The following is a 24,247-nucleotide window of genomic DNA, read 5'->3' on the forward strand; positions in this document are numbered from 1 at the left end:
GAACAAAAAGAGTCAAGTGAAGTCTGCTGGAGACTTTGTCCTATTTAACCAACCCGTCATGGAAGTCTGAGTAAAATATACAACCCCAAAGGATTACACACATTCCATGAAATACTATCGGCCCCAAGTTCTGCTGATACTCAAAACTGTGGCATTACAGAAAGAAAAAAAAAAAAAAAAAGTTTGGAACATAAACAAATACGAATCTAAACCCAATCTGGGAAACTCTCACTTGCTAAGTCCTCCCTTGCTAAAAGCAGCAGAAGTATTTCAACCACCGCTACCTTATCATCGTCCAGAGATTTTGGCAAAAAGAAAAGTCTCCAAATTTAAATAGAGAAAAGAAATCTCCAAGTTTGGTTTTCACTTTTGATGACAAATAGACAAATATATTTAAAGGCACCACAACATTCCTTTACCCAGCCCAGCAGGCTGAGTAATCGTCACCATAAATACTTGATCAGAAAAGCTGATTGAAAGATACCACCAGAATAATAGGGAAGGTGTAAAAAGAACTCCAAAAGGAGTAGAAAAAGCCTGGGCACCTTGAGTTAATCTAAGCAAAGCTCCCGAGTCTACAAACTAAAGGACAAACCATTCAGCTTTAACCAGCATTTGGGGGGAAACCTTTGTTAATACTGAAAAATACAAAGCGGTATGGCAAAGAAAGTTGAGACCTTGATATTTTTTCTCTCTCACAATATTAGCTTACAGCTTAGCAACAGCTAGGGTGAAGGAGATTCCTGTGTTTGCACCCGCTCCTCTCAAATGCCTTTATTTATTTTTTATTTTTTAGAGAGAGAAATCTATTGTTGCAGCAAGGGAGACTCGGACTTTTTTTTCTCCTGGGTAATAATGGATTCAATTGCCTTGAAGTCGGTGGATTCCTGGGTTGGAAATAACCAAGCAGACCAACAGGAGTAGAATAAAGTAATGCACCAGCCAGATGATGTGCCTTAGACCTACATTCTAGAATGCCTTAGGGCACCCTTGAATAGAAACATATTTCATTCGGCAAAACTATCAATTTAATTTTTCTAAGCTTTCTTAAGCATTACTAGAAAAAATGAGAGTATTTCCATCTTTGAGATTAAAATAATCTAAATATGAAATTTGTAATTGAGAGAACAGCCACAATAGCACTATCTACATGAGCAATATTATCAGACCTATGTTACCGAGAGATGGAAGCCGGCCCCCCACTCTCTCTAAGGGGCCCAGAGTTCGGGAAAGCTAATTCCCTCGCCAGTTAGATAAAGGTTATCTACTAATGGTCATTCCCTTCCTCATTTTATATCCTCCCATGGATAAGAAAGCCAGGCCACATTCACTTTTATTATCAATTATCTGATAAAAACAGCTTATTCTTACTGAATAATCTGAGAACCTCCCAAATCGATTACCATGCAAACTACCATAATCTTAAAGGGAGATGAAGAGAAAAGACAGAATAGGAACAACAAATACTTGCGAAATTGTGGCAAATGCAGATACCAACGTTTACAGTCAGATTAAGAGAACAAGAACAATATATTTAAAAGAGCTGTCTGACATTTAGTGGGTAATAGGTTGCTTCCTCTATACGTTAGTCTTGAATGCTAACCACATGCCAGGCTCTCTGTTAACCTCTTTATCAATGTTTTCTCATTTGATCCTCCCAACAACTCTCTGGGGAAAGTACTATTATCCCCATTCTACAGACTGAAGGAAACTGAAGCTTAGAAAGATTCAGTAATTCCCCCAAAGCCACATGGATACTAAAGACAAAGCCAGGACTGGGGCTCCGGCTACCTACCTCTGGAATCCACACTATAGAGTGTACTCTCTCTAAGCCATGCATTTTGCAAATCCACATCCTCTTGTGACATGTCCTGACAGATGTCTCTTAATATACAATGAGTTACTGTGATATAGTTTTTCCTGTATTAGTACTTTGGCACTTGCTAGAGAAGTGAACTCCTTGAAAGTAGGGACTGGGGAATTCTTTTGATCTCCGGAGGATCTCACGGATGGATCATTGCCTCTCAACAACAAGGGTGGGACAAATGGTGGAAGCAGCCCAAGTGTCCACCAACGGATGATGGATAAACAAAATAGGGTATAGACATACTCTGGAATATAATTCACCAATATTTAAAAGGCTGGAAATTCTAACAGCTGCTAAAACATGGGGGAACCTTGAGGACGTTACACTAAGTGAAATAGCCAGTCACAAAAGGAGAGATACTATGTAATTCCACTTAGATGAGTTACCTAGAGTAGCCAAACTAAGAGAGGCCGGAAGTAGACGGTGGTTACCAGGGGCTAGAAGGGGAGAGGGGAAGGGCGAGTTGGTATTTAATGGGTAAAGGGTTTCAATTTTACAAGATGAAACGTTCTATGGACGGATGGATGGTGATGGTATCACAACAACGTGAATGTACTTAACGTACTGAAAATGGTCAAGATGGTCAATTTTATGTTATGTGTATTTTACCGCAATTAAAACGAAAAACAAGCAAGCAAGGGGAAGAACTAGCAGTGCCATCACAGAAATGCCCCAGCATGCCTGTCAGGGCCAGCAGGCAGAAGGGACCCTGCTGTCATGGGTGTCAGGGAGCTGGCCCTCCACCCGGAAGTCACCCTGCTGGGGTGACACCAAAGCCCACAGAGGGGAAGAGCCATCCAGGGCTGCCCCCACTGCGTTTCCACAGCCTCGCCACCCCCAGGTCACTCTCATGCCCTTTCTGACAGCCAGGGAAGCGTGAGAAGACAGCAAACTCTAAGAAAGTGTGTCTTTGGGACCTCGACAGGCACCTCTTCCTGTTTCAGAGCTCGGGCCCCTGCAGGGCCCAGACATGCGGTGCCCTGGTTGCCGGAAGACAAGTCCAGGCATCCATCATTTCCCTTATCATGGAGCTACAGTGAGAAAAAAAAAAAAAAGCGAGGAGAGGTAGTTTCCACCTTGGAAATATGACAAACGAGAATTAATTTGCAAAGGAAACAATACTGAGAAAGGTGACAACTCGGGACTCCTTTGATGACAGAGGTGTGGTAATTATGGAGCTGCCCTCATCCCAGGGCCAGAGAGCAGCCTAGACAGTAGGAAAACACAGCTCAACACATGTTCTCCTCTTCGAATCAGTCCTGTGGCCTCCAAAGAGGGTACCATGAACCACACAGGCCCATCTTGCTGACCGTTCTTCAAGGGAATGGACCACTTGGACCGCAAACACTTTCTGAGGCCACTTTACCATTGGGTGTTCAAGGCCCACTGTCTTCAAGACCAAGGCTGGGCTCAGAGGTCAGACAAGACCAGCGCTTCCCTTGAAGGAAGTGAACACACCCACCACTGGAGGATTCAAATCTACTGCTCTCCTTTAGCTTTCAAAAGATAGTTTTTCATGACCTTTTTTTTTTTTTTGATGATGATGGTGATGTTATTTTCTATTTCTGTCATTTGGATTTATCTTTTGACTGTTTTTAGTAACAGTCAAAATTGGTACAAATGAAATAAAATTTCTGTGTGGATGACTATGCTTTATCATGGTAAAATATACAAATATAAAATTCAGCATTTTAACCATTTTCAAGTGTACAGTTCAGGGGCATTAAGTATACTCACATTGTTCTGCTACCATCACCACCACCCATCCAGAGAACTCTTTTCATTTTGCAAAACTGAAACTGTACCCATTTAACACTAACTCCCCATTCCTCCCTCCCCCCAGCCCCTGGCAACCACCACTCTAGTCCATGAATATTTCTGAGATCTTAATGAATGTCTTCTCCTTTTACATTCTCTCCTCCTTCCTCCCCCCTAGGCAGGCAGGCAGCCAGCAGGATGCTTGCTTTGGAGATCTGGTGTCAAGGAGTCAAGGTTCTTCCTAGCTTTTGTAAAAATCTAAGCTATAGACAAGATTATACAAGGCATTCTAGAAAGCATCCTTCCATCCTCTACCTCTGCGTGTTTTGCTCTGTTTCCTGGAAGCTCCCAGTAGAGCTGGCAAGACTTCAGAGAGGAAAGACTCCAGGCTCCAGGTTCCCATATTTGCCAAGGATTCCCAGGCTCCATCCCATGCCCGTGTGGAACAGCCGAGAGCCTCAAACTTGCCCATGTGGACAGGAACAGTCAAAGCAATATAGACATGTGACTGGAAATCACAACTAAAACCAGTGTCGAGAGGCGTCTAGATGGCCCTTTTCCTAAAACCTTAGACCTTGGATGCAATCATAAGGTGGGCGTTTTCCCAAGATAACTGAGGTTAAATTTTCTGTTAGCTGGACAGATTGAAGGCTTGGAGACAAAATTAAGTTAATTTACGTAAGTTATAAAATGCTATGTTTTTTGCAAGCCTTTGCTTATGGACTGAGACTCATACCCTCAACCGCAGTAGGAGAGGGCAAGTTTAGTTCGTCTTAAGTACAAAGAAGGCAGAATAAGGATGGTAAAGATTAAGAGACTGTGTATAAAAGCCAGACTACAAGGATTCAAATTCTGACTGTGCCACTAGATATATGTCCTTGTCGTAAACCACTGTGCTCAGTTTCTTCATCTGTAACAAAAATTTATAATACTGGTATCTTCCCAACAGGAGGACGTTATGAGGCTTAAAGATGGCTATACATATGTGGCACTTGGAAGAGGGCCGGATTTTCAATAAATATTCATTATCAGAAGCATCTTAAATCCCCTTTAATCTCCCAGTATCTGCACTTATGGAAGATTCAACTCACTGAAGAAATATGAAAATCTGAGCTTTTTCAAAGTTACGCTCTTTTGAAAGAAGCTTCGTCCCAATTTGTGTATGAAAATGGGCCCATGTTAAAGGTTCAAGATTTTATTCAATTGTACACATATTGAATTATGTCTTCCTCTGTTCATGTAAACTCTGCCCTTGGTTTGGAGCCATTCTTCATAAAGCCCCAGTAATTGTTACTCTGTATGTGTCCAAGGATTTGCAGTAGTCAATTGTGTAATGATTATTATTAGCATTCTTCCAGGCCAATTTTGAAAGGCATAATTTGTGGCCAGAAGAATTTAGTGGATCTTTCAAAAGATGGCATACATTATCAAGCCCAAGAGGACCCCTGAGGCGTTCATGAGATGTGACAACACACTTAGAGGGTGTGGGCTGAAGACAGGAGGTGTACCTCGGGGGACAAAGTCCTCTAAGGTTTTCTTCCTCTCTTTATTTATTTATTTATTTTGGCCACACTGCGCAGCATGTGGGATCTTAGGTTCCCCGACCAGGGATTGAACCTGCACCCCCTGCAATGGAAGGTGCAGAGTTTTAAGCACTGGACCACCAGAAAAGTCCTCTTCCTCTCATTTATACACCTTTAGGGCTCATATTAAAGACAAAATTGTTTCTAATACTGATTTCCCAATTATTTTCTCAAAACAATTACTAGGAATCAGTTACCAGATGTCAAATCTCCCCCTTTTTGTGACATAACCAATAATCCTCCATAGCAATTGATCTCCTGTTCTCTGATTTCCACTATTCCCCAGAACTCCCCATTTCCCAATTTAAAGCCCTCTGGAGCAGATCAGCTGGTCTGCTGGAAAAACACAGGTTTCCCAGTGCTGGGAAGATTCATTCCACTCTGGCCAGAAGCCCAGCACTCCAGCTTCATCTGCCCTGGCCTCTGGCTCCAAATGCTGGAGCTGGACGTTCCGTGTAGCCTGCCGTTCACTCCCCAAGGCATCCCCTTTCATTTGCAAAGGATCATGAGAGTTATGAAAAGAAGGTACACGGAAGTTGCGAAGAGATTTTCTTCTCCTTGGGATGCCTCGGTGATAAATCTAGAACTTGTTGAGAACAATCTACTTCAATGACAATGTTCATTTAAAAGTATAGGAAAATGATCATTATAATATCGACAGTGAAAGAAAGCTGGAAAACACACTAGAACCAAGAAAGAATTCTCTTTTCCAACTCTAGAGCTCGAGAAAAAGCAAGTTTTAATCAGAGTAGAACAAGAAAGTAGGTAGAGGTGTTTGTAGCCATTCTGAAGGAGATAAATGACAAGGGTTCTTTAACGGACAGAATGTCAGTTCAAAACTTTTCCCTCCCTTAATATACACTGGGCATCCTGGTTTCACTTCCCAGTCGTGATTCAGGTTGATTTTCAGCTCACAAACGGAAGACAGTGAGAAAAGGAGGGAGGGAGGCAGAGGCGATGGAGGGGAGAGAGTTCCAGACGTTCAGGACCAGAATCTAGAGAGAGAGAGAGAGAGAGAGAGAGAAGGGGCAGGGAGAGAGGAGAGGAGAGGTGTTTGTCAGTGGAGGTGCTGGAATTAGAGGAGTTGAGTGAGAAAAGGGGGAGATGAGTAGATGCCAGGGGCAGGCAGGGAGGCAAGGTGGTAGGAAACAGGCTTTGCTTCCCTTCACCAGTCTTGTGTTTATTCCCTTTCCTCCCCCAGACTCCAGGTATCACAGCTGACCCTACACAGCTTGCTTGGAGGCTGAGAAATAGAACAGAGGCCTGGGCAAGTTTGGGGAGTAAAACAAAGAAAAGGTACTCTTGCCAGGCAGGACTGGTCCGGGGGAAATGACCCCCAGTGGGGGGCACTCAGTACAGCTCAGAAACTTTTCTGCAACATCCTGGGTACCAGAGCCAGACACTCTCATAACCCTACCGGAAATCTATCATGCTGCAATTTCAGCTCTTTTACTCTTTCCAAGTCCCAGTAAAGAGAATCACATTTGCATAGCAAAATGCAATCAGTATCATCTAAGTTACACTTGCTACAGAGCTGCACAAAACGGAAGTTATGGAAACGTATCTACAGGATGTGAATTCCAGATATGGACGACTAGATCGGGGTTTCTCAGCATCAGCACTGTGGACATTCGGGGCAAGATAATTCTTCGTTGCGAGGGGAGGGGGGCATCCTGTGCATTTTAAGATGCTTAGCTGCATCCTGCTAGATTCTATTGGTAGTTGCACCCATCCCCCCTCCCAGATAGCCCAATCCCTCAAGTCAGTCTGCTGATCGCATTCCTGAGGTTTGGCTAGTTTTCTCGGTGGTACCTGCCAGACCTTCGCCCTCCAAGCCCGGGGTAGTAGAGCTTCTCACACCATACTGTGCATACAAGTCCCTAGTGATTTTGTTACAAATGCAGATTCCGACTCAGCGGGTCTGGAATGGGGCTCAGTATTCTCTAGTTTCAACAAAGCTCCTGGGTAATGGTGATGCTAATGCCGCAGGTCCTCAGACTAAACTCTGAGCACCAGGGCCCTTTAGCACTGGTTGAGTAACAAGAGGGAAAACTGCCTAAGAAAACTGGCTGGCGTCGCACAGCTTGGCTGGTTACCTGGTCACCTCCCCGTGCCTCAGCATCCTCATGTGAAAAATGGTGGTGATTGTGAGCATCAGGTAAGACACTGAAGAGAAAGCAACCAGTTTGGTGTCTGGCGCTCAGAAGATGTTAATTCCCTCCTCTTTTCCTCTTAGCTCCTCCCAGTACCAAACCTCAAGGTCAAGCCATCCCTGGTGATTACAGGGAAATCCCCAGAAGAAAAAAGCTCAATTCCATTCTGAGTGGTGGTTGGAGAAGGAGGGATTTCTTCCCTTTCCTTTCTTCTAGTTTATACTCTCTCTGTTGCTTACACCATAACATCTGTCGTCCTTTGGAGGCTGTGAATTGTTTCGGTAATGAAGCATACGATGAAAAGAGTATTTTTAAACAATGTACACATTGTGATTTCATGCGAAAGCAATGCCTCCCACTCTCCGGGTCCACCTCCATGCTGCATTTAACACTGATTTAAACTTTTCTCAAAAGGAAAAATGATCTCAAACAGGAATAATCGCAAGTGCTTTGGGTTGGATCTCAATTTCCAAAACAGTTGCTTCATATTCCTCCCAAAATGAATGAATTCTACTCATCTGGAATTGTGTCCCGGGAGAATCCTTGCTATCCTTTGCAAGGATAAAATGTTCTAATGCAAAAATACTAATTTGCCAGGCTAAATATAGCCTTGGGATCACACGGCACATGACACACAGACCTTGATTTTAACACACATACAGAGAGAGCTTTTGAATTCAGGGTTGTGTAGTACTTGATTTTTCTAGAATATTAAGTGAGATGTATTCCTTTGGGAAAATCACTCTCTCACCAGCCTCACACACACACACACCCCCCCACGAAGAGTGCTCAACAATGGTGTCTTTCTCCATTTGTAGGCTGTATCAGAAAAAAACGTATGTGAGGCATTGCTCCAAACAAAGTAAGTTTCTGCATGTTTCCACTGTGCAAATGTCGTCATGAGAACAGAAGCCGAGACAGTCAGCTGCACTGGGAGAGGGGCAGCAAGCGGGCAGTGAATCGCCTACAGGAAAGTGTGGTTTGGCCCTCCTCCACCTTCACCCAGGTGCAGGGCTCAGGCGGCCCTGGCAGAGCTCTGCATTCGAGGCTGGTCAGGCTGGGTGGGAAGAAAGGCATCTGAGGATCAGGGCTCTTCCCCCAGAGTCTGCAGGGCTGGTCTCTGCTGCAGGAAGCACTAGCTCAGTCCAAGGCCCACAGGATCATCACAGACACCCTGGGAAAAGCCATGGCCATGGACAGGATGACCACCTAAGGAACCCCTCTCTCTTCACAGAACTTGGAGTGGTGTGGGTACCAGTTCCACGCACACACTCTTCCTCCTAACCGACAAAAGACAATCACCCCGGAAGGTCTGGTCAAATTCTCCTCTAAACCTCACCAACCCAGGGCGCTCGAAGGCCTGTGGGGTAACGTCCAGTCCAGCACCCCTTGACGACCCAGGAAAAAATGCTCTAGCATCACTGTTTATCCTTGCTCTGCACAGTAATGTTCCTTTTCACGGCTTCCTCGCTAAAGCATACGCAGAGCAAGAAGAAACATCCTTATGTAGTTCAAAGAGAGGTTAATAGTTCTGGACCGCCACTGATATACACTGACCCGACTGCCCGCCAGTCATACGTAGCTATCATAAGGACTCGGTGCTCCACAGGGCAGAACATGCAAGCAGAGTTCACAGACCTGTTGACAGAGCACCAGGATTGCCATCATCACCTGGTCTTGGCATCACCAGCAAAACCAGTTTAAAAGGCAGTATCCAGGCTCCCTCCACATGGGTGATGCTGCCAGTCTGTACCATATGGACACTGTCTGCCACTCTATGGACACTGAGGTGATGCATCGCATGTCCAGATATGCTGCTCAAGTGAACAGGCAAATTCCCAAGAAATTGGGTCTTCATGCAGGGCTGAGGCCCTTAAACAGAGTACATACACTGGAGAGTCACTGGCCCTGAGGTGGACAGTTCCCCCTCCGGAGACGTTCTGAGGGGGACTTCCCTCCAGCAGACAGTGATTAAAAAGAAAACTTCACAGGGGCATCACAAACTGGGTTAGGTGCTACAGTGTTCTGCTTTTTCAGTCATGCTGTTTGTGAATCCCCAACTGCTTTTTCTAACCGATTCACTTCCTTAAATGTACAGGGGCTCATCCTAATCCAGGCGTGGCACCATGAACTTGGTGGCGAGGTTTGGACCAAGGGTGGAGGCTACCTTTTATATGTTTTTGTTAAAAAGAATGATTTGTAGCACTTAAGAATTAACTCAGGGCTTCCCTGGTGGCGCAGTGGTTGAGAATCTGCCTGCCAATGCAGGGGACACGGGTTCGAGCCCTGGTCTGGGAGGATCCCACATGCCGCGGAGCAACTAGGCCCGTGCGCCACAACTACTGAGCCTGCGCGTCTGGAGCCTGTGCTCCGCAACAAGAGAGGCCGCGACAGTGAGAGGTCCGCACAACGCGATGAAGAGTGGCCCCCGCTTGCCGCAACTAGAGAAAGCCCTGGCACAGAAACGAAGACCCAACACAGGCAAAAATAAATAAATAAATAATAAATAAATAAATAAATAAATGAATAAGCCAAGCATTTGAAGCCCTTAAAAAAAAAAAAAAGAATTAACTCAAAATAATGTTTCTGGTGTGCCCACCTCACCTGGCTGGTACATAATCATCCATCGAAGCAGCCTACTCTACTGCAAATCTGTGAGAAGTTCCATGATAAGACAAAAAGGACTGAATTCACTACGCTTCTCAGGCTCTTCTGAAAACCTTTTTTATTTGAACCCTCATGGCAAATCTTTACTTAATACATTCATCCATGTTCCAGCCTTATGACAGAGTAAGCTCATGAAAGCTGGCAAAGAAGCTTGCAGTAGTTCGTGAAGGGGAAGCCCAGTGACCCCCATGTTACTGGTCACTGAGTGAGCTTCAAGCCCAGGATTAGGGTCCTGAAAATTTGGGTCCATTCTCCCACTGAGAAGCAATTTCTGACCTACTTGAAGCATCAGGAGAGAGCAAGTAAAGGAGACTGGAAGAAGCCTCCATACAACAGTGCAAGTGTTCAGGGCTAAGGGGAAGAGAAGGATGTCAGCAAGGTTCCCCAAGTCAAAAGGGGGCTGTGGGGTGGGCGTGGAGTTCAGGCCTGGAGAACCTCTGTGCCCAAAGCTTCTAGATCTGATCCGTGTAAAGGATGAACAATTGATGTGCTACACAATTGCTGGAATTTTTTAAAATTAACTTTAAAAACTGTTTACTTATTTGCATCTGCCATAAAGATGAAAGAAGATATTGGTTAATTTCAGAAAACAACCAACTTGGTGAAGAATACATGTTCAAGGTGCTTCCATACCTATCTCATTTAAGTTTTGAAGCAGGTAAGTTTTGGTATCCCCATTTTTTAATTTTTTTAAAAGAATTTTTATTGGAGTATAGTTGATTTAAAGTGCTGCGTTAGTTTCTGCTGTACGGCAAAGTAAATCAGCTATACATGTACATATATCCACTTTCTTAGATTCTTTTCCCATATAGGTCATTGCAGAGTATTGAGTAGAGTTCCCTGTGATATATGGTAGGTCCCTATTAGTTATCTATTTTATATATAGTAGTGTGTATAAAAAATATGGAACACTTCATGAATTTGCATGTCATCCTTGCGCAGGGGCCACGCTAATCTTCTCCGTATCCCATTTTTTATAGATGAAGGAACTAAGACTCAGTTTATGTGTCATGCTGTAGATCTTAGAGAGAATTTGGCCAACACACTAATGAGTTTGGGCCCTGCCATGGCTCTGGATAACTGGGGCGTTAGTTATAGTATCTGTGTATTTGGCTCTGCTCACCCCATCTGCTCCGATCAAGCATCCAACCGACCACAAAGTCCCTGAAAAGGGGGGTTCAGAGGACAGTGTCACCCCCACCAGGTTCTACAGCTCTCTCCCCTTGCTTGGCATTTACACCATGACTCCCCCAACTCGGACATGTATCCTCCAAGACAAACAAACCCACTTGAGGGAAGCTCCGTCATTTCATCCCCATCCCTATCCTCTTCCTGAAAAAGGAAACCTTCAGCATTCTACCTCCAAAGGGTACCTTTTCCAGTTGCAGGGCCCATGCAGTCTTTCTGAGACTCCAACCAAGAAAGGAACAGATGCCACTTACATGTTCCTTGATACGACTCAAACGTGTGCCCCCAAGGCCTGGTAGCGCTGGTGCGCCTAGACTTGAGAGAGAAGTACCAAAGGGAAAAAGAGGTCAATGGGCCCAAGGATGCTCTCAGTTCCTCCGCCCATGCTGTCTGTCCTCTTCTGTACCTCCTCAATCTCTGCATTCACTTCAAAAGGAAAAAAGAACCTCTGGCTGAACCCTGGAGAAAGCGCATCCTGTTTTACTGTAGGAAGAAGGCAAGGTCTTGATTAACTCATCTTTCTGGCGCTCATCTTTCAGAGACTGGGGCAAAGAACAGAAATAACATTCACATTGGGATTTTAGTTTTCTCAAAAGCCAGCCTCCAGAGTCTGTACTGGACTAGGTTTGGCGATTACACTTCTACACTTCTAAAAATTATAATTTGTATCTACGCTAACATCACACTGAGACTACAAAATCCTGAACGGTCAATGGAAGGACAACAGTACATTCACCACGGTAAACTCACTAAGGCAAGAAGTAGTCAAGGCGGGGTAGTCATTTATTACATCTTAGAAACATCTTCATCAACAACCGTTGAAATAAATGTTTAAGACAAGCTTAAATTTCAGTTGCTGAAAGTATCAGAGCACTCTATTTCTTAAGTATTCTAATTAATCAAGTCCTACTTAAATCACACATACATACGCTATAATTTTCTTTTTGAGCAAAATACAGGTTTGTCCCACTACCTGAAAGTAGACCACTCCTGTGAAACCTTTGGTAAGCTGAACTGGCATGAAGCAAAGAGTATTCCCACTTCATGGTACACCGGGCACTTCAATTTTACGAAAGACTACATTAGTTTGGTAACAGCTTTTTCACAGAAATGAAAATCTTCTTTGGATTTCTTTCGGTTAGCGAAACGTAGATCTTGAGTAAAAGCTAAGCAGCACTAATGTGAACTTTCAGAAAGTGGGGTACACCTGTAGTGGATTTTCCTGTTACAACAGAGATGATTTCAACTTTTCTATAATAATATATTCCTGGAAAATGTGTTTGAAGGGCATATGTCCCAAACTTAACAGCAGTCATATATCCTTAGAAGGTGATTACCTAACAAAGATATTTCTCTCTCTCTCTCTCTCCCTCTCTATCTATCTCCCCTGATGGCTCATGGACGCACTGTCTCCCTCAGGCCCAAGCCACACAAAGTGCTCCGGGATGAGGCTGGTGCTGGTGCAGGGCCCTGAAGCTTAAGCTTTTTTAGCATCACAGCAAATCTGCCTCCGGCTGTCAAGTTTGTACAGTACCAAAAAAATGATGCAATCTTCTAGCAAAACTTAGTAATATTGTTGAACCTGATAAGTATATTAATCAACTTGAAATTTCCAACAGCTTACACAGGATGCCTGACCAATAATCTAAGCAAATGGTGAGTCCCATGTCTCTCAGGATCAAAGGACAGCCATTCCAGAGGCGAATTCATGACAGATCATACCAGTGCTGAGAACCATATAAAACTTAAAAATGAAACTGGTTTTCAAAAGTCAATTTTCAACATGCTCCTGTTTTAATCATTAAAATCCCTCAACACAACCCCCGTCCAAATTCAATTGCATTTTTATTTGAAACATTTCTCATTTTCCTAATATGTAGAGACTTGTGATGACAATCTTGTTGGAAATCTAGGACATGGGTGTTTTAAGAATCCACCAAACATATAAAGACAGCAGAAGCTAGCCAATAATTATAACAATTAATTAGAAAGTCCAGGGTGTTGACATTTTAGAAGCAACAGTTAATATGTAATTTCTATATTAAAGGTTTAGAAATAAAACAACCAGTGGATCATTTTCCCCTCACCTGATAACTAAATTAAGACAACCTTTTCCACTTTATCAGCCAGAGATCCTGAGGCTAGTGTGTCAGAAGGAGCCACTTATGAAAGTGAAATAAATTTCTGACAACACTGCCCTGAACTCCGCAGGCGGGAAACTGTTTCAACTGTCATGCCAGAACTATGAGATAATGGGTATTTCAAAATGTTTGTCCCATCTCAAAGCCCAGTCTCACACTAGCATCTTGGCATCCCAGAAAGAAGTTGAAAATGAACTCCACTGCCAGAGAAGCATCTCCACACTTAATTGCCCAGTCTGTTAGGTAAGGGATCTGGAGACCCAAGGTGTATTACTTTCATTTCTTCTGGCTCATGACTAATTTTACTGGTGCAGCTCAAAATAACTGCAGGGCCTACAAGACCGGTGTGCCCACTCAAAGGAGAAGATGCCCTTTAAGCAAAGAGCCTATATCAAAACTGGAGAGGAGAGAGCGGGCATCGGACAGCCGTTTAGAGGTGCTTTAGGGCACGTTTCAATTCTTAGAAGGCTTTATGTTTAAAGAAGCAGTGAACTCCTTACTAAATATGCCTCATTTCTAGACCTGTTACTCTGAAATTTTATTGATCAAAGTTGAGGAGGCTGTCAGCAGGAAGAGAATGTTTAATTAAATTGCGGACATTTCCAGAAAGAAAAGTGTGATGCTTAAATTAACTCTCTTCAATTAGAACAAAGCCAAGGAAACAAATCCCCTGGGATTACACTGGTGAGTGGTGGGTTTGTCCTAATTCAGTCTCCAGGTGCCTGTGACGGAAGGGCGCTTCCTCTGAGAAGTTGTCTGCAGTCTGAGGGATATACTATAGAGACAGACGTGTGTGTGTGTGTGTGTGTGCGTGTGTTCTTTTCAAAGGTAAATACGTGGGGGGGTGTTAGGTGCTGCGCCTAAAACTGCTACAGTATGGTAAGACATTTGCCCAACCACTACTGCCCCACGCGGGAAACCGGATCTGGAGAAATAATCCACCATCTCTCTATACGAGTCACTTCCCTCCCAGACGCCCCCTTCACTACTGCCCCACGCGGGAAACCGGATCTGGAGAAATAATCCACCATCTCTCTACACGAGTCACTTCCCTCCCAGACGCCCCCTTCTGCGGATCAAGGAGAGATCCCCAGTGCTGGCGGTCTCGCATCCGTCCAGGGAAACTCAGAAACCAGCTTGCGGGTCCCGCTCCCGCGGGTCCACCCTCCACCTCGCTCCCCACCGCCTGCAGCCGCCGCTGCGCCTTCCGCTCTCACCGGCCACTAACCCCACAGCTCCCCGGCCTCCCTCGCCTCCCTCCGCGGACTCCCTCCGCGGCCTCCCGGACAGCCCGCTCTCCCGGACCTCCATTCAGTCCCCTGTTCTCCGCTACGATTCTCTAGAATTTCTCAGAGCCGCCAGTATCTCCTAACTCCTATCCCGGGAGGCGCGTCGCCTCCACCGCGATTCCAGAACACTTGCCCCAGCGCTCACCACCACGATCCGCGCCCTCGACTCCCCAAAGTGTCCCCACAAAGGGGCCAAAGAGACCTACCCTCCGGCTTTACCCAGGATAACACACCAGATCCTATTAGCTGGGGTCCCAGCCTCAGGCCGAACTTCCAGGCTCAGCTCGGACCCGGTTCCCCCTCCCTCCGCGCGCTGAAGGGCTGCTCCTTCCTGCAGCAGCTCCCCGGACCCCATTCCAAAAGGTTCCAGCTGGCTGAGAACCCGGCCCTCCTCGGCCTCAGTCTCCCTGCAAAGCTCCGGATTTCTGAAAACGCCCCCCAGCGCTACCATCAAAGGAGTCAGGACGCGCGCCTTCCTCTCCAGCTGGAGCTGCTGGCTCCATCCACCGCTGCTCCCAGGTCTGGAGAGGCGGCTACCGACCTTTGATTTTTCTCTGCTTTTCCTGTACAGCCCGGCTCTGTGTGTGTTTGGCGGAGGGGGTGGGAGGGAGGTGGTATTCCTAAGTTTAGTTTTTAAAGCATAAATAAGTGAGTAAGTATTGAATAAAGCAGCCAAAAGCTGGCCCTCCCCCAAACCTAGGAATTCAAAGCCACAGGGTCACAGCCCTTTCCAGCCGGGCCCCCGCCCCGCACATGCTCCACTAGGCAAGGACCATAAAAGCCCTTTAAAGTCCACGGTGCATCAGAGGGCCTCCCAAGGGCCCAATCCCTCCCGAGCCACCCTCTCCCCGCGCCCGAGGCCCCAACACCAGGAGGGGGCCCCCAGGGACTGGGTGTCCTGGGTCGCCGCGCCTGAGCTTGGACACCCACCTCTGGGCGCCGGACGGGGGCGCTGTCCTCGGCCTCGGATCTAGCGCGGCCACTACCTCCTCCTCAGGGCATCGGGGAGACTCCGCGGAAAGGCGTTCGGCAGGCCCCGGCTGGGGCGAGCGCATCTGCCGAGAGCCGCGGCCGCTCTGCTCGCTGGAGGGCCGGGAGCACCACCCGCCTGCTCCCGGAGCCCGCCCCTTCCCCGCCCCCTTCCCGGCGCCTGGGGCAGAGGTCTGCCCCTCCGCTTCCACATCCCCTCCCCAACCACTCGCACCTTCTGTCCGTGGCTTTGGCGAAATCTTGGCACACACCGAGAAACCAAGAAATGAGTGAATGGATAGATTGGAGGGATGGAGGGATGGGGCAAGTGAAGCCGAGTTATTTCCTAACTGGGGAGAGGGCTCTGTGTCTGGGTACGTGGACCTGTGTTAGCGCACGTGTGGCCGTGTCGGGAGTGCGTGCATCTGGACGTGTGCGTTGGTGTATACATACGTGCATATGAGTGTATATGGAAGTGTGTGGCTGCGTGTTCGCCCTCACAAGGCCGGCACCGCTGAGTTCCTATCCGAGGGGTCGAGTTCCCCATCCCTTACCAGCACCAAGACTGTCCGGGTAAGCAGGACCGCTGGGAGCCGGTGGGAGACGCGTCTTTGTGACGCGGACGGCGGCTCGATGTGTTTTGGGCCTCTCCCTGATGTGGTCCAGAGGCTGAGGTGCGGACAGGGATGCTTCTGGTTCACTGGCTCGCCAGAGCCTTCATGCTGCCCTCCCTGTTGTGGCAGCTGGTGGCCTGGTGTCAGAGCGCGTGTGTTAACAAAGCCAGCGGTGGGGAAGGAGGCAGCTGATACACCGCGTGGGACTGGATCCGGCGGGTGGCCAGCCATCCCCCACTCCCAAGCTGTCTGAAATTTCAGCTTGTAATCCCCTCCCCCACCATGAATATTTAAATAATGTTAATGACCCTTTGAAGATGGACCTTCTAGAAATCCTGGGAGGACACACACAGAAACACCTCACACAGAAAACAGTATTTTTAAAACCAAGGTGTTCTCTGTAGAGGAAATATAATATAACCATGATATGTAGTCAGATTTCTTGAATTCAACTTTCCACTAGGCATGATCAAGGTTTTCATTTCCCAGTGATTCTCCCTCTCCACCTCTGCAAGTCAGAGCCCCTTACTCCCCTAGTTTCCATCCTCTGTTGGCCTGCTTTTTTTCTGAACTGCTGGCCAAAATCCCGGGGTCCTATTCTGAGAATCAATTCTGCCTGCTACACACAGCAGGGAAAGACAACTGCCAGGGACCTTGATTTCCCACACAAGAAACGATAACATAGGGACCCGTCCAGAAAGCCTGTCAAGCTAAAGACATTAAAAATAGCATCAACCCCGGAAAAGGCTTCTTTACTATCTGAAGGTTTATTGACACCTTCACGGAAGGGGAGGTGGGGATGCAGTGAAGGCTACAATGGAGACATCAGCGGATCTCCTCAGGGTTCCTGAAAATCTATAGGCTTCCTTTTCTTGGCATTTACGAATTGTTTCACCAACCTTTTTGCATGTTTGTCTCTTACACTGTTGAATTTCAACAGAACTTACTGACCAGTGGTTGGAGATTACAGAGTTTTAGCCTCAGTCAATCCCTTTCCTTTTCTTTTCTTTCTTCCTTTCCTCCTTCCTTCCTTCCTTCTTTCAGCTCTTCATGGCACTAACCTGAGTTAAATATTTGGGTGCCCTACATTGTGATCTATTTTTAACATATTAATAGCATGTAAAAACTCACATTGAAATGAGCATGTTTGAGGACACTTATTTATTTATATGGACCATAGACTCTTCAAGGAAAAATTCTAAACTTACAGCAGAGGTGAGATTTTTATAAACAGTATTAGGCAAGTGCATCATCACCCTTTCTTCCTATATTCCTAAATTAGAATGTATCATTTACCAGTCAAATTTGTTTCCTTATTAGAAATAGTACAGCAATTCTGAATTCTTTCCTAAAAGCAACGCCAGTGTTAATATTACTGTAATATTATTGTTAAATATGAATTAATTAATGCTAATTTTCTGGTAATTTTAAAGTTCTGGCATATTCTACAGAAAACTATTGGGAATATTAATTTAGGAAAAGTACATGTTCAATAGATATTAATTTACAAGGACATTTCCTTTTTTTTCATCTTATAAGATATTAAAGAGGAAGCCATGATTAAGCTACACTTTTTTAAAATGAAAGGCTTGGTACATACCAGGGATCAGAAATATTTGTTTAATTTGTTCAATGAAATCAATGCAAGGGTACGAACGTCTGCATGTGAAAATAAAAACGGTTTTAAATTAACATTTATTTTCCCCTAGGTCAGCGGTTCTCAACCAAGGGTGATTTGATGCTTCCCCCCCACCCCACCCCCACCCACCCAGACATTTTGGCAATGACTGAAGACATTTTTGATTGTCGTATTGTCATAATGGGGGCGGGGTGCTACTGACATCTAACGGTTAGAGGCCAGGGATGTTGCTAAATATCCTGCAGGGTATGGTACAGTCCCACAACAACAAAGGATCGTTGTATCCCAAATGTCAAGAGTGCCGATGTTGAGATATCTTGCCCTGGACCCAAAGCCAGGACTCAGAACCACAGATATCAGGACCATGTCTGCATTTATTTAAAAAAATTCCTGAGCTCCACCTTTACCTACTAAGTCAGAATCTCTGGGGGCAGGACCAGGGAAACTGTTTTAACAGCTCCTAGGTGATTCTTAAGAACATGAAAGTATAAGAAACACTGGAGGGCTTCCCTGGTGGCGCAGTGGTTAAGAATCCGCCTACCAATGCAGGAGACACGGGTTTGAGCCCTGGACCGGGAAGATCCCACATGCCGCAGAGCAACTAAGCCCGTGCGCCGCAACTACTGAGCCTGCACTCCAGAGCCTGCGTGCCACAACTCCTGAAGCCCGGGCGCCTAGAGCCCGTGCTCTGCAACAAGAGAAGCCACCGTAGTGAGAAGCCTGCGAACCACAAGATTAGCTCCCCGCCCTCACCCCCGCTCACCGCAACTAGAGAAAGCCCGCGCACAGCAACAGAGACTCAATAAATAATAAAATAAATAAATAAAATTTTTTTTAAAAAAGAAACACTGGCAATGGGAAAGGCTGGCTTCTTACCCAGTGCATGCTTATGGGCTCATCACACTGTATGTGTCTTAACATGATAAAATGGTTATTAGAGCTGAGAATATTTTATGAAATATATAGGCTCCTTGATCAATGTAAGAAGCACTTAGGAAGCAAATAAAGGGCTACTGATTCTGTGAAGACAAAAAAACCTAGCTGGGATATGAAAATGTTAAACACTCCCTAACCATTTAGGACACAGCACCTTCTATGGAAATGTTGCTTGGCAAGAGGGGAGGTCATGATTTTTTTCCCCCTATGCCCTAAGTGTACATTTTTGCTTATGTTGCCTGTGCCATGCTGCCTGCCCATTTTAAATGGTGCCCCTGAGCAAGAGTGGCCTCCAGGGGACACAAGAAATAGAATGTACTTACTAGAGAAACACCAAAAGTAAAGGTTGGGTTTCTGGGAAATAAATCAGCCTAGACACAGATTGACAGAGCCTCTTCTTCCTCCCCAAGCTTAGAGAAGAATAGAAGCTGAAAGAAAGACCCATGAGTTGCTCAGAGAGCTGATCTGAAAACCCAAAGAAGGGGCCAAGACTGGTCAATCATAAAGAATTTGCTATTTCTTCCTTCTGGCAAGGAGAAAGACCAAAAAGCATCAACTGGGTATACTCCTCAAGTACTAAATGTGTCCTACAGAAAATAAAGGCTTGCTAGAAAAAAAGAATAAGAATAAGATGGAAAAGCAAAGAAAACCAGCACCAAAAAGACTGGCTCCCATCAAACCAATAGCCTTAGATCTGTTGGGCTTTCCCAGCAAGTACCAGGTAAAGTCATGGGAAAGTTAGGACAATTCCAATCCCAAGGGCATCCCCATGGGACCAGATGCACCACTGCAAATCTAAGAGAAGAAACAAACAGGGGGAAATATTTGCAACATATATAACAATGGGTTACTATCTCTAATATGCAAAGAGTTCTTACAAATCAATATGAAAATTGAAGAAAATTACCAACTATCTGATTGAAAAAAACAAACCAGTCATTTATAGATAAGTAAGTATAACTGGCCATTGAACTTAGGAAAAGATGCCAAAACTCTTTCTCATTAAAAAAAAAAATGCAAGTGAAAATACTGGAATAATATATTTTGCTTATGATACCAGTAAATACATAAAATACAAATATTATCTATCATTAGTTAGAGAATGATTGAAAATTAAGTATTGCACACTGTTGAAGCGAATATAAACTGATGTTAATAAATTGGTAAATTTATTATACAATTTGGTGATATCTCTTAAAATTAAAAAAAATGCTTATACACTTGAGTTTGCAATTCACTTTTGGAATTCAGAAGCTTATAAGATCTGTGAGTCAGAAGAAGACTGAAGTGGTAAGGGAGGAGTCAGTGAATAAGAAATTCCTGATCACAGAAACGGCCAAAATAAAGAGACTATTTAATATAAACTTTTAAAATTGCTTGCTGTGTAATGTTGTGATGTAAGTACTTCTGGTAACCCCTAGACCTCTGATAACAGTATTTGTTCGGAGAACCAAAGGCAAGGGGTTAATATATGGCTTGGTGCAGACTGGATATCATGCAAGAAGGATGTGAGATTAAGAATTCAGACAAGATGGGAAATCAGAACAAGAAGTGACCAGGAGAACTAATTCCATCCCACCCGAGTTAACCACTTGAGTTTAAAATCCATAAAAATAGTGGGGTGGGCACTGGACCACCTGCAACACTTTGTGGGTAAGGATCCAAGTAATTTTAATTTAAATATAAAAGGAATAATTTTCCCCTGAAGGCTGTGGGACTTGGGATTAGCCAGCCAACAAACTCCTAGGATGCACACAGATCTTTGGCTTATTTTCTAATTCGGTAGTGGTTTTATCCTATTCATCTGGATGTTTTGTTTGTTTATGGATTTCCCACTTAAGACATTTCTCCGCTGATCTCTGATTCTTATAAAAGGGCAAAAATATCATCTCTAGATAATTGTAAGAAATGATGCTTACATCCTTGGCTTTTCCACAGATGAGATATTTCATCCATAGACTGTTTTAACCATCAACTTTCTGAATGAATGCACAACATATAAGACAGAAAATGTGGACTGTTCTGACTTATAGTTGTTTTATCAAATTAAAAACACTCTTCTCAAAACCATCTCTTCTCTAGTATCAAGTCTGGTTTCTGAGTGATGGTCAGCTCTTAAAACTTTGAATATCAGTGTTTCCCAAGCTAGCCCACGTTGAGAGTAGCTGGAAAACTGGGTAAAAAAGAAAATCAAAAAACAAAAAGCCTGTTTTAATTTCCCTAGAAGATCTGTGGCTCAGGAATCTATATTTGTTTCAGCTTCTCACATGATTCTATGACACAGCCTGGTCTGGGACCCACTTGGGGTGGACACAATTATCTTTAGGCAGGGGAAGGAGAGAGCAAGCGAACAGAGACAGGGATGGCTGTCACATGAGAACACTTGGCTCTTGGACCATGTTTACTCCCGTTCTTGGCCTAGTTTGTGGTTGCCTGTCTTTCCTTCATTTCCTCTCCAGGATCTCCAGCTTCCTGTGCCCGAGTAAGTGCCTTTCCAGCCTTTTCCACATATATTTCCTTTCCCTGCAGCCTCACACTTGGCCTCTCCTTTGCCAAATCCTCTAACACAAGGAAATGGTGACCTGATGACATTCACCCCAATGCTTGAGACTCTTTTTTTTCAAAAGACTTTTAAAAACACTCCAAAGAAACATTCCAAAACCCAAGCAACTTTTGCCCATCTAACTGCTTTCATTTTGTCCCACATTATAGCTGGACTGTGCCTTCTCTACATTGACAAAGGGACACTGCGCATCCAGATTGCCCCTTGTAATATACATTTAAAGGGTACCATTATAAAGTACGAGTCATACAGTGTTCCAGACTAAAATCATCAGTGAAATGCAGCAACATGGAAGCTGCTTGTTGGAAAGGATGCAGAAAAATAAGCTACATGTGCAGGGGAAAGGCAGGGTGGGGAAGGGAGAGAGAACACAGACGACAGAGTCCCCCTGTGAGGGAAGCAAGAAGGCACAGATGGCCACGTGGGGCCACTGTGGGCCCCACCTTCCTCTTTACAGAGGCCTCAAAGCTTAAGTGTTAATGACAAGAATGTACTCATGTAATACTTTGGTAATTAACAACAAAGCCCGGAGGCTCAAGTTCTTTGTTTCCTGGCTGGGAATTTTATCTCATTTAACAACTGAAGCATTTAAAAAATCTAGTAAACACTCTGGAGTTCATGCCCTAATGGAGACACAGCATGGAACAAGGTGCTTTTAAGGCAGGGCATCACAAACACAAAGTCTGCTAAATATACTTGGAATGTACAGGAAGGGACACAGCATGTTCACAGACACGACGATGGGAGCAGTGCCCCCAGTGCGGAAGGCAGTTTCTGTTGAGTAAATCCAGTGAATTTGCTTCTCATTAGCGATCAGTGTTTTATTTTATTTATTTTTGGGTGCACCACGAGGCTTTCGGGATCTTAGTTCCCCTGATCAGGGACGGAACCCGGGGCCTCAGCAGTGAAAGCGCCGAGTCCTAACCACTGGACGGCCAGGGAATTCCCAGCGATCTGTGTTTTAAATACAAAACTACCTTTCTTTCTGGTGGTATTTAATTCCTTTTCAGTTTAGGTAACATGAGAATGATTTTTTAGTTTTTAAAAAATGGGACCACGGGCTTCCCTGGTGGCGCAGTGGTTGAGAGTCTGCCTGCCAATTCAGGGGACATGGGTTCGTGCAGTCTGGGAGGATCCCACATGCCGCCGAGCGGCTGGGCCCGTGAGCCATGGCCACTGAGCCTGCGCGTCCGGAGCCTGTGCTCCGCAACGGGAGAGGCCACAACAGTGAGAAGCCCGTGCACTGCAAAAAAAAAAAAAAAAAAAAGGGACCGTAACATTTTCCCAGTCATGCTCAAGTATTTTCCTCAGAACTCTTAATTACAGGCTGTTAATTTATGGAAAGAACCATAAGGACTTTCAGTACTATTAGGGGAAACTTGACATTTTAAACTTTAATAATTCTGATCATTGGAGAGGGGCGGCCTTTGCAGTCAGTAGTCTCTGACTTACTGGTCAAGTGTTTTAATATTGAGAACCACCCAACAAGACAACAGGCTTTTTCCTTACTGAATATATTAAATTACTTATCCAGGCATGAAGGTAAATTCACTGAATATGATGGGGGAATACAATGAAGGCAGTCTGAGTTTATCTACACAGAGTAAGTTAATTACTCACCTAAGTAACAATGAAGATTATAAAATGTTAAAGACCATTTAGATATGGAGAATAATAATGGCTCCTTCTACAGCATATTAAAAGCTTCTGTTGGGAGGGGACCATGATCTATGTAAAATCACTTTAGAAACCATAACAGCTTATGATAAAGTCAACTAAAGCATAAAAACCCACATAATCTGTGAAGAGCCTCAAACTCCTCAAGGAAAGGCCTTTGCCTTCTCTCCTGCTTCTTTTCCTTCTCCCTCTCCTCCTTTCTCTCTTTTTTTTTAAAATTGTTTTATTGGGGCTTCCCTGGTGGTGCAGTGGTTGAGAGCCCGCCTGCCAATGTAGGAGACACGGGATCGTGCCCCGGTCCAGGAGGATCCCACATGCCACGGAGCGGCTGGGCCCGTGAGCCACGGCCGCTGAGCCTGCGCGTCCGGAGCCTGTGCTCCGCAACGGGAGAGGCCACGGCAGTGAGAGGCCCAAGTACCACCACCAAAAAAAAAAATATTGCTTTATTGGCATATAGTTGATTTACAATGTTGTGTTAGTTTCTGCTGTACAACAAAGTGAATCAGCCATACGTGTACATACATCCACTCTCTTCTAGACTCCATTCCAATATAGGTCATTACAGAGCACCCAACAGAGTTCCCAGTATACAGTAGGTTTTTATTAGTTATCTTTTATATATCGTAATGTGTATATGTCAATCCCAATCTCCCTCCTTTATTTTCTTTTCCCCTTCCTCCCTTCCCTCCCTCCCTGCTTTTCCTTCCTCCCTTCCTTCCTAGTTCCTTTTCTTTTTAGACCACAGCCTAGTAAATTTTAGGAGCAGGCACTGCAAACTCAAATACCTTCCAAAGCCAGACTATCAGAAATAGTTTGTGACTCCTGTGAAGGACTGCTAATTAATTTATAGACTGACCGAGATAAGATAGGCCAGCACAAGAGAGAACTGTGTGTTTAGACAGATGGCTGCCACTACGTGTGTTTTATATCAGGCATTTTCTTAACTTACTTGGGATGAGTGAGGGCATATCCAAATGTCAGATAAATGAGAATTAGAGCTCGGACCACATTCCTCATTTTACAGTATAGCAAAGTGTCAGTGAAATCCAGGGTCTCTGGAGCTAAAGACCAGGGTTCGAATCCTGGTCTGTCATTTATTAGCTGTGTGACCTTGGGAAAGTTGCTCAGCGTCTCCATCTCCCCAAATCCTCACCTATAAAAGGCAGATCATGAGAACATCTACCTGCAGTGTCACATCTACAA

The 24,247-nt window shown here is 44.8% G+C and overlaps 1 protein-coding gene and 1 pseudogene across 13 annotated transcripts in view; both read right to left on the reverse strand.

Moving 5' to 3' along the window:
• Positions 1 to 24,247, reverse strand: part of PALM2AKAP2 (PALM2 and AKAP2 fusion) — a 499,465-nt gene that overhangs the window by 97,681 nt on the left and 377,537 nt on the right. The window contains exon 1 of one of the 13 annotated variants that reach the window (XM_067040978.1): positions 15,577 to 15,726. The exons of 10 other annotated variants lie outside the window; for them this stretch is intronic. Coding sequence is in view for 2 of the 3 variants with exons in the window: in XM_067040977.1 (XP_066897078.1) it covers positions 15,095 to 15,097 (3 nt within the window). In the remaining variant the exon portion in view is untranslated. Of the gene's footprint in view, positions 1 to 15,094; positions 15,202 to 15,576; positions 15,727 to 24,247 lie in introns of those variants that run through there. 2 more of the 13 variants (XM_067040977.1, XM_067040976.1) reach the window with 2 other exon arrangements.
• Positions 10,926 to 11,026, reverse strand: LOC131762028 (U6 spliceosomal RNA; annotated as a pseudogene).

Source organism: Kogia breviceps, chromosome 8 (genome assembly GCF_026419965.1).
Source record: "Kogia breviceps isolate mKogBre1 chromosome 8, mKogBre1 haplotype 1, whole genome shotgun sequence".
NCBI lineage: Eukaryota > Metazoa > Chordata > Mammalia > Artiodactyla > Physeteridae > Kogia > Kogia breviceps.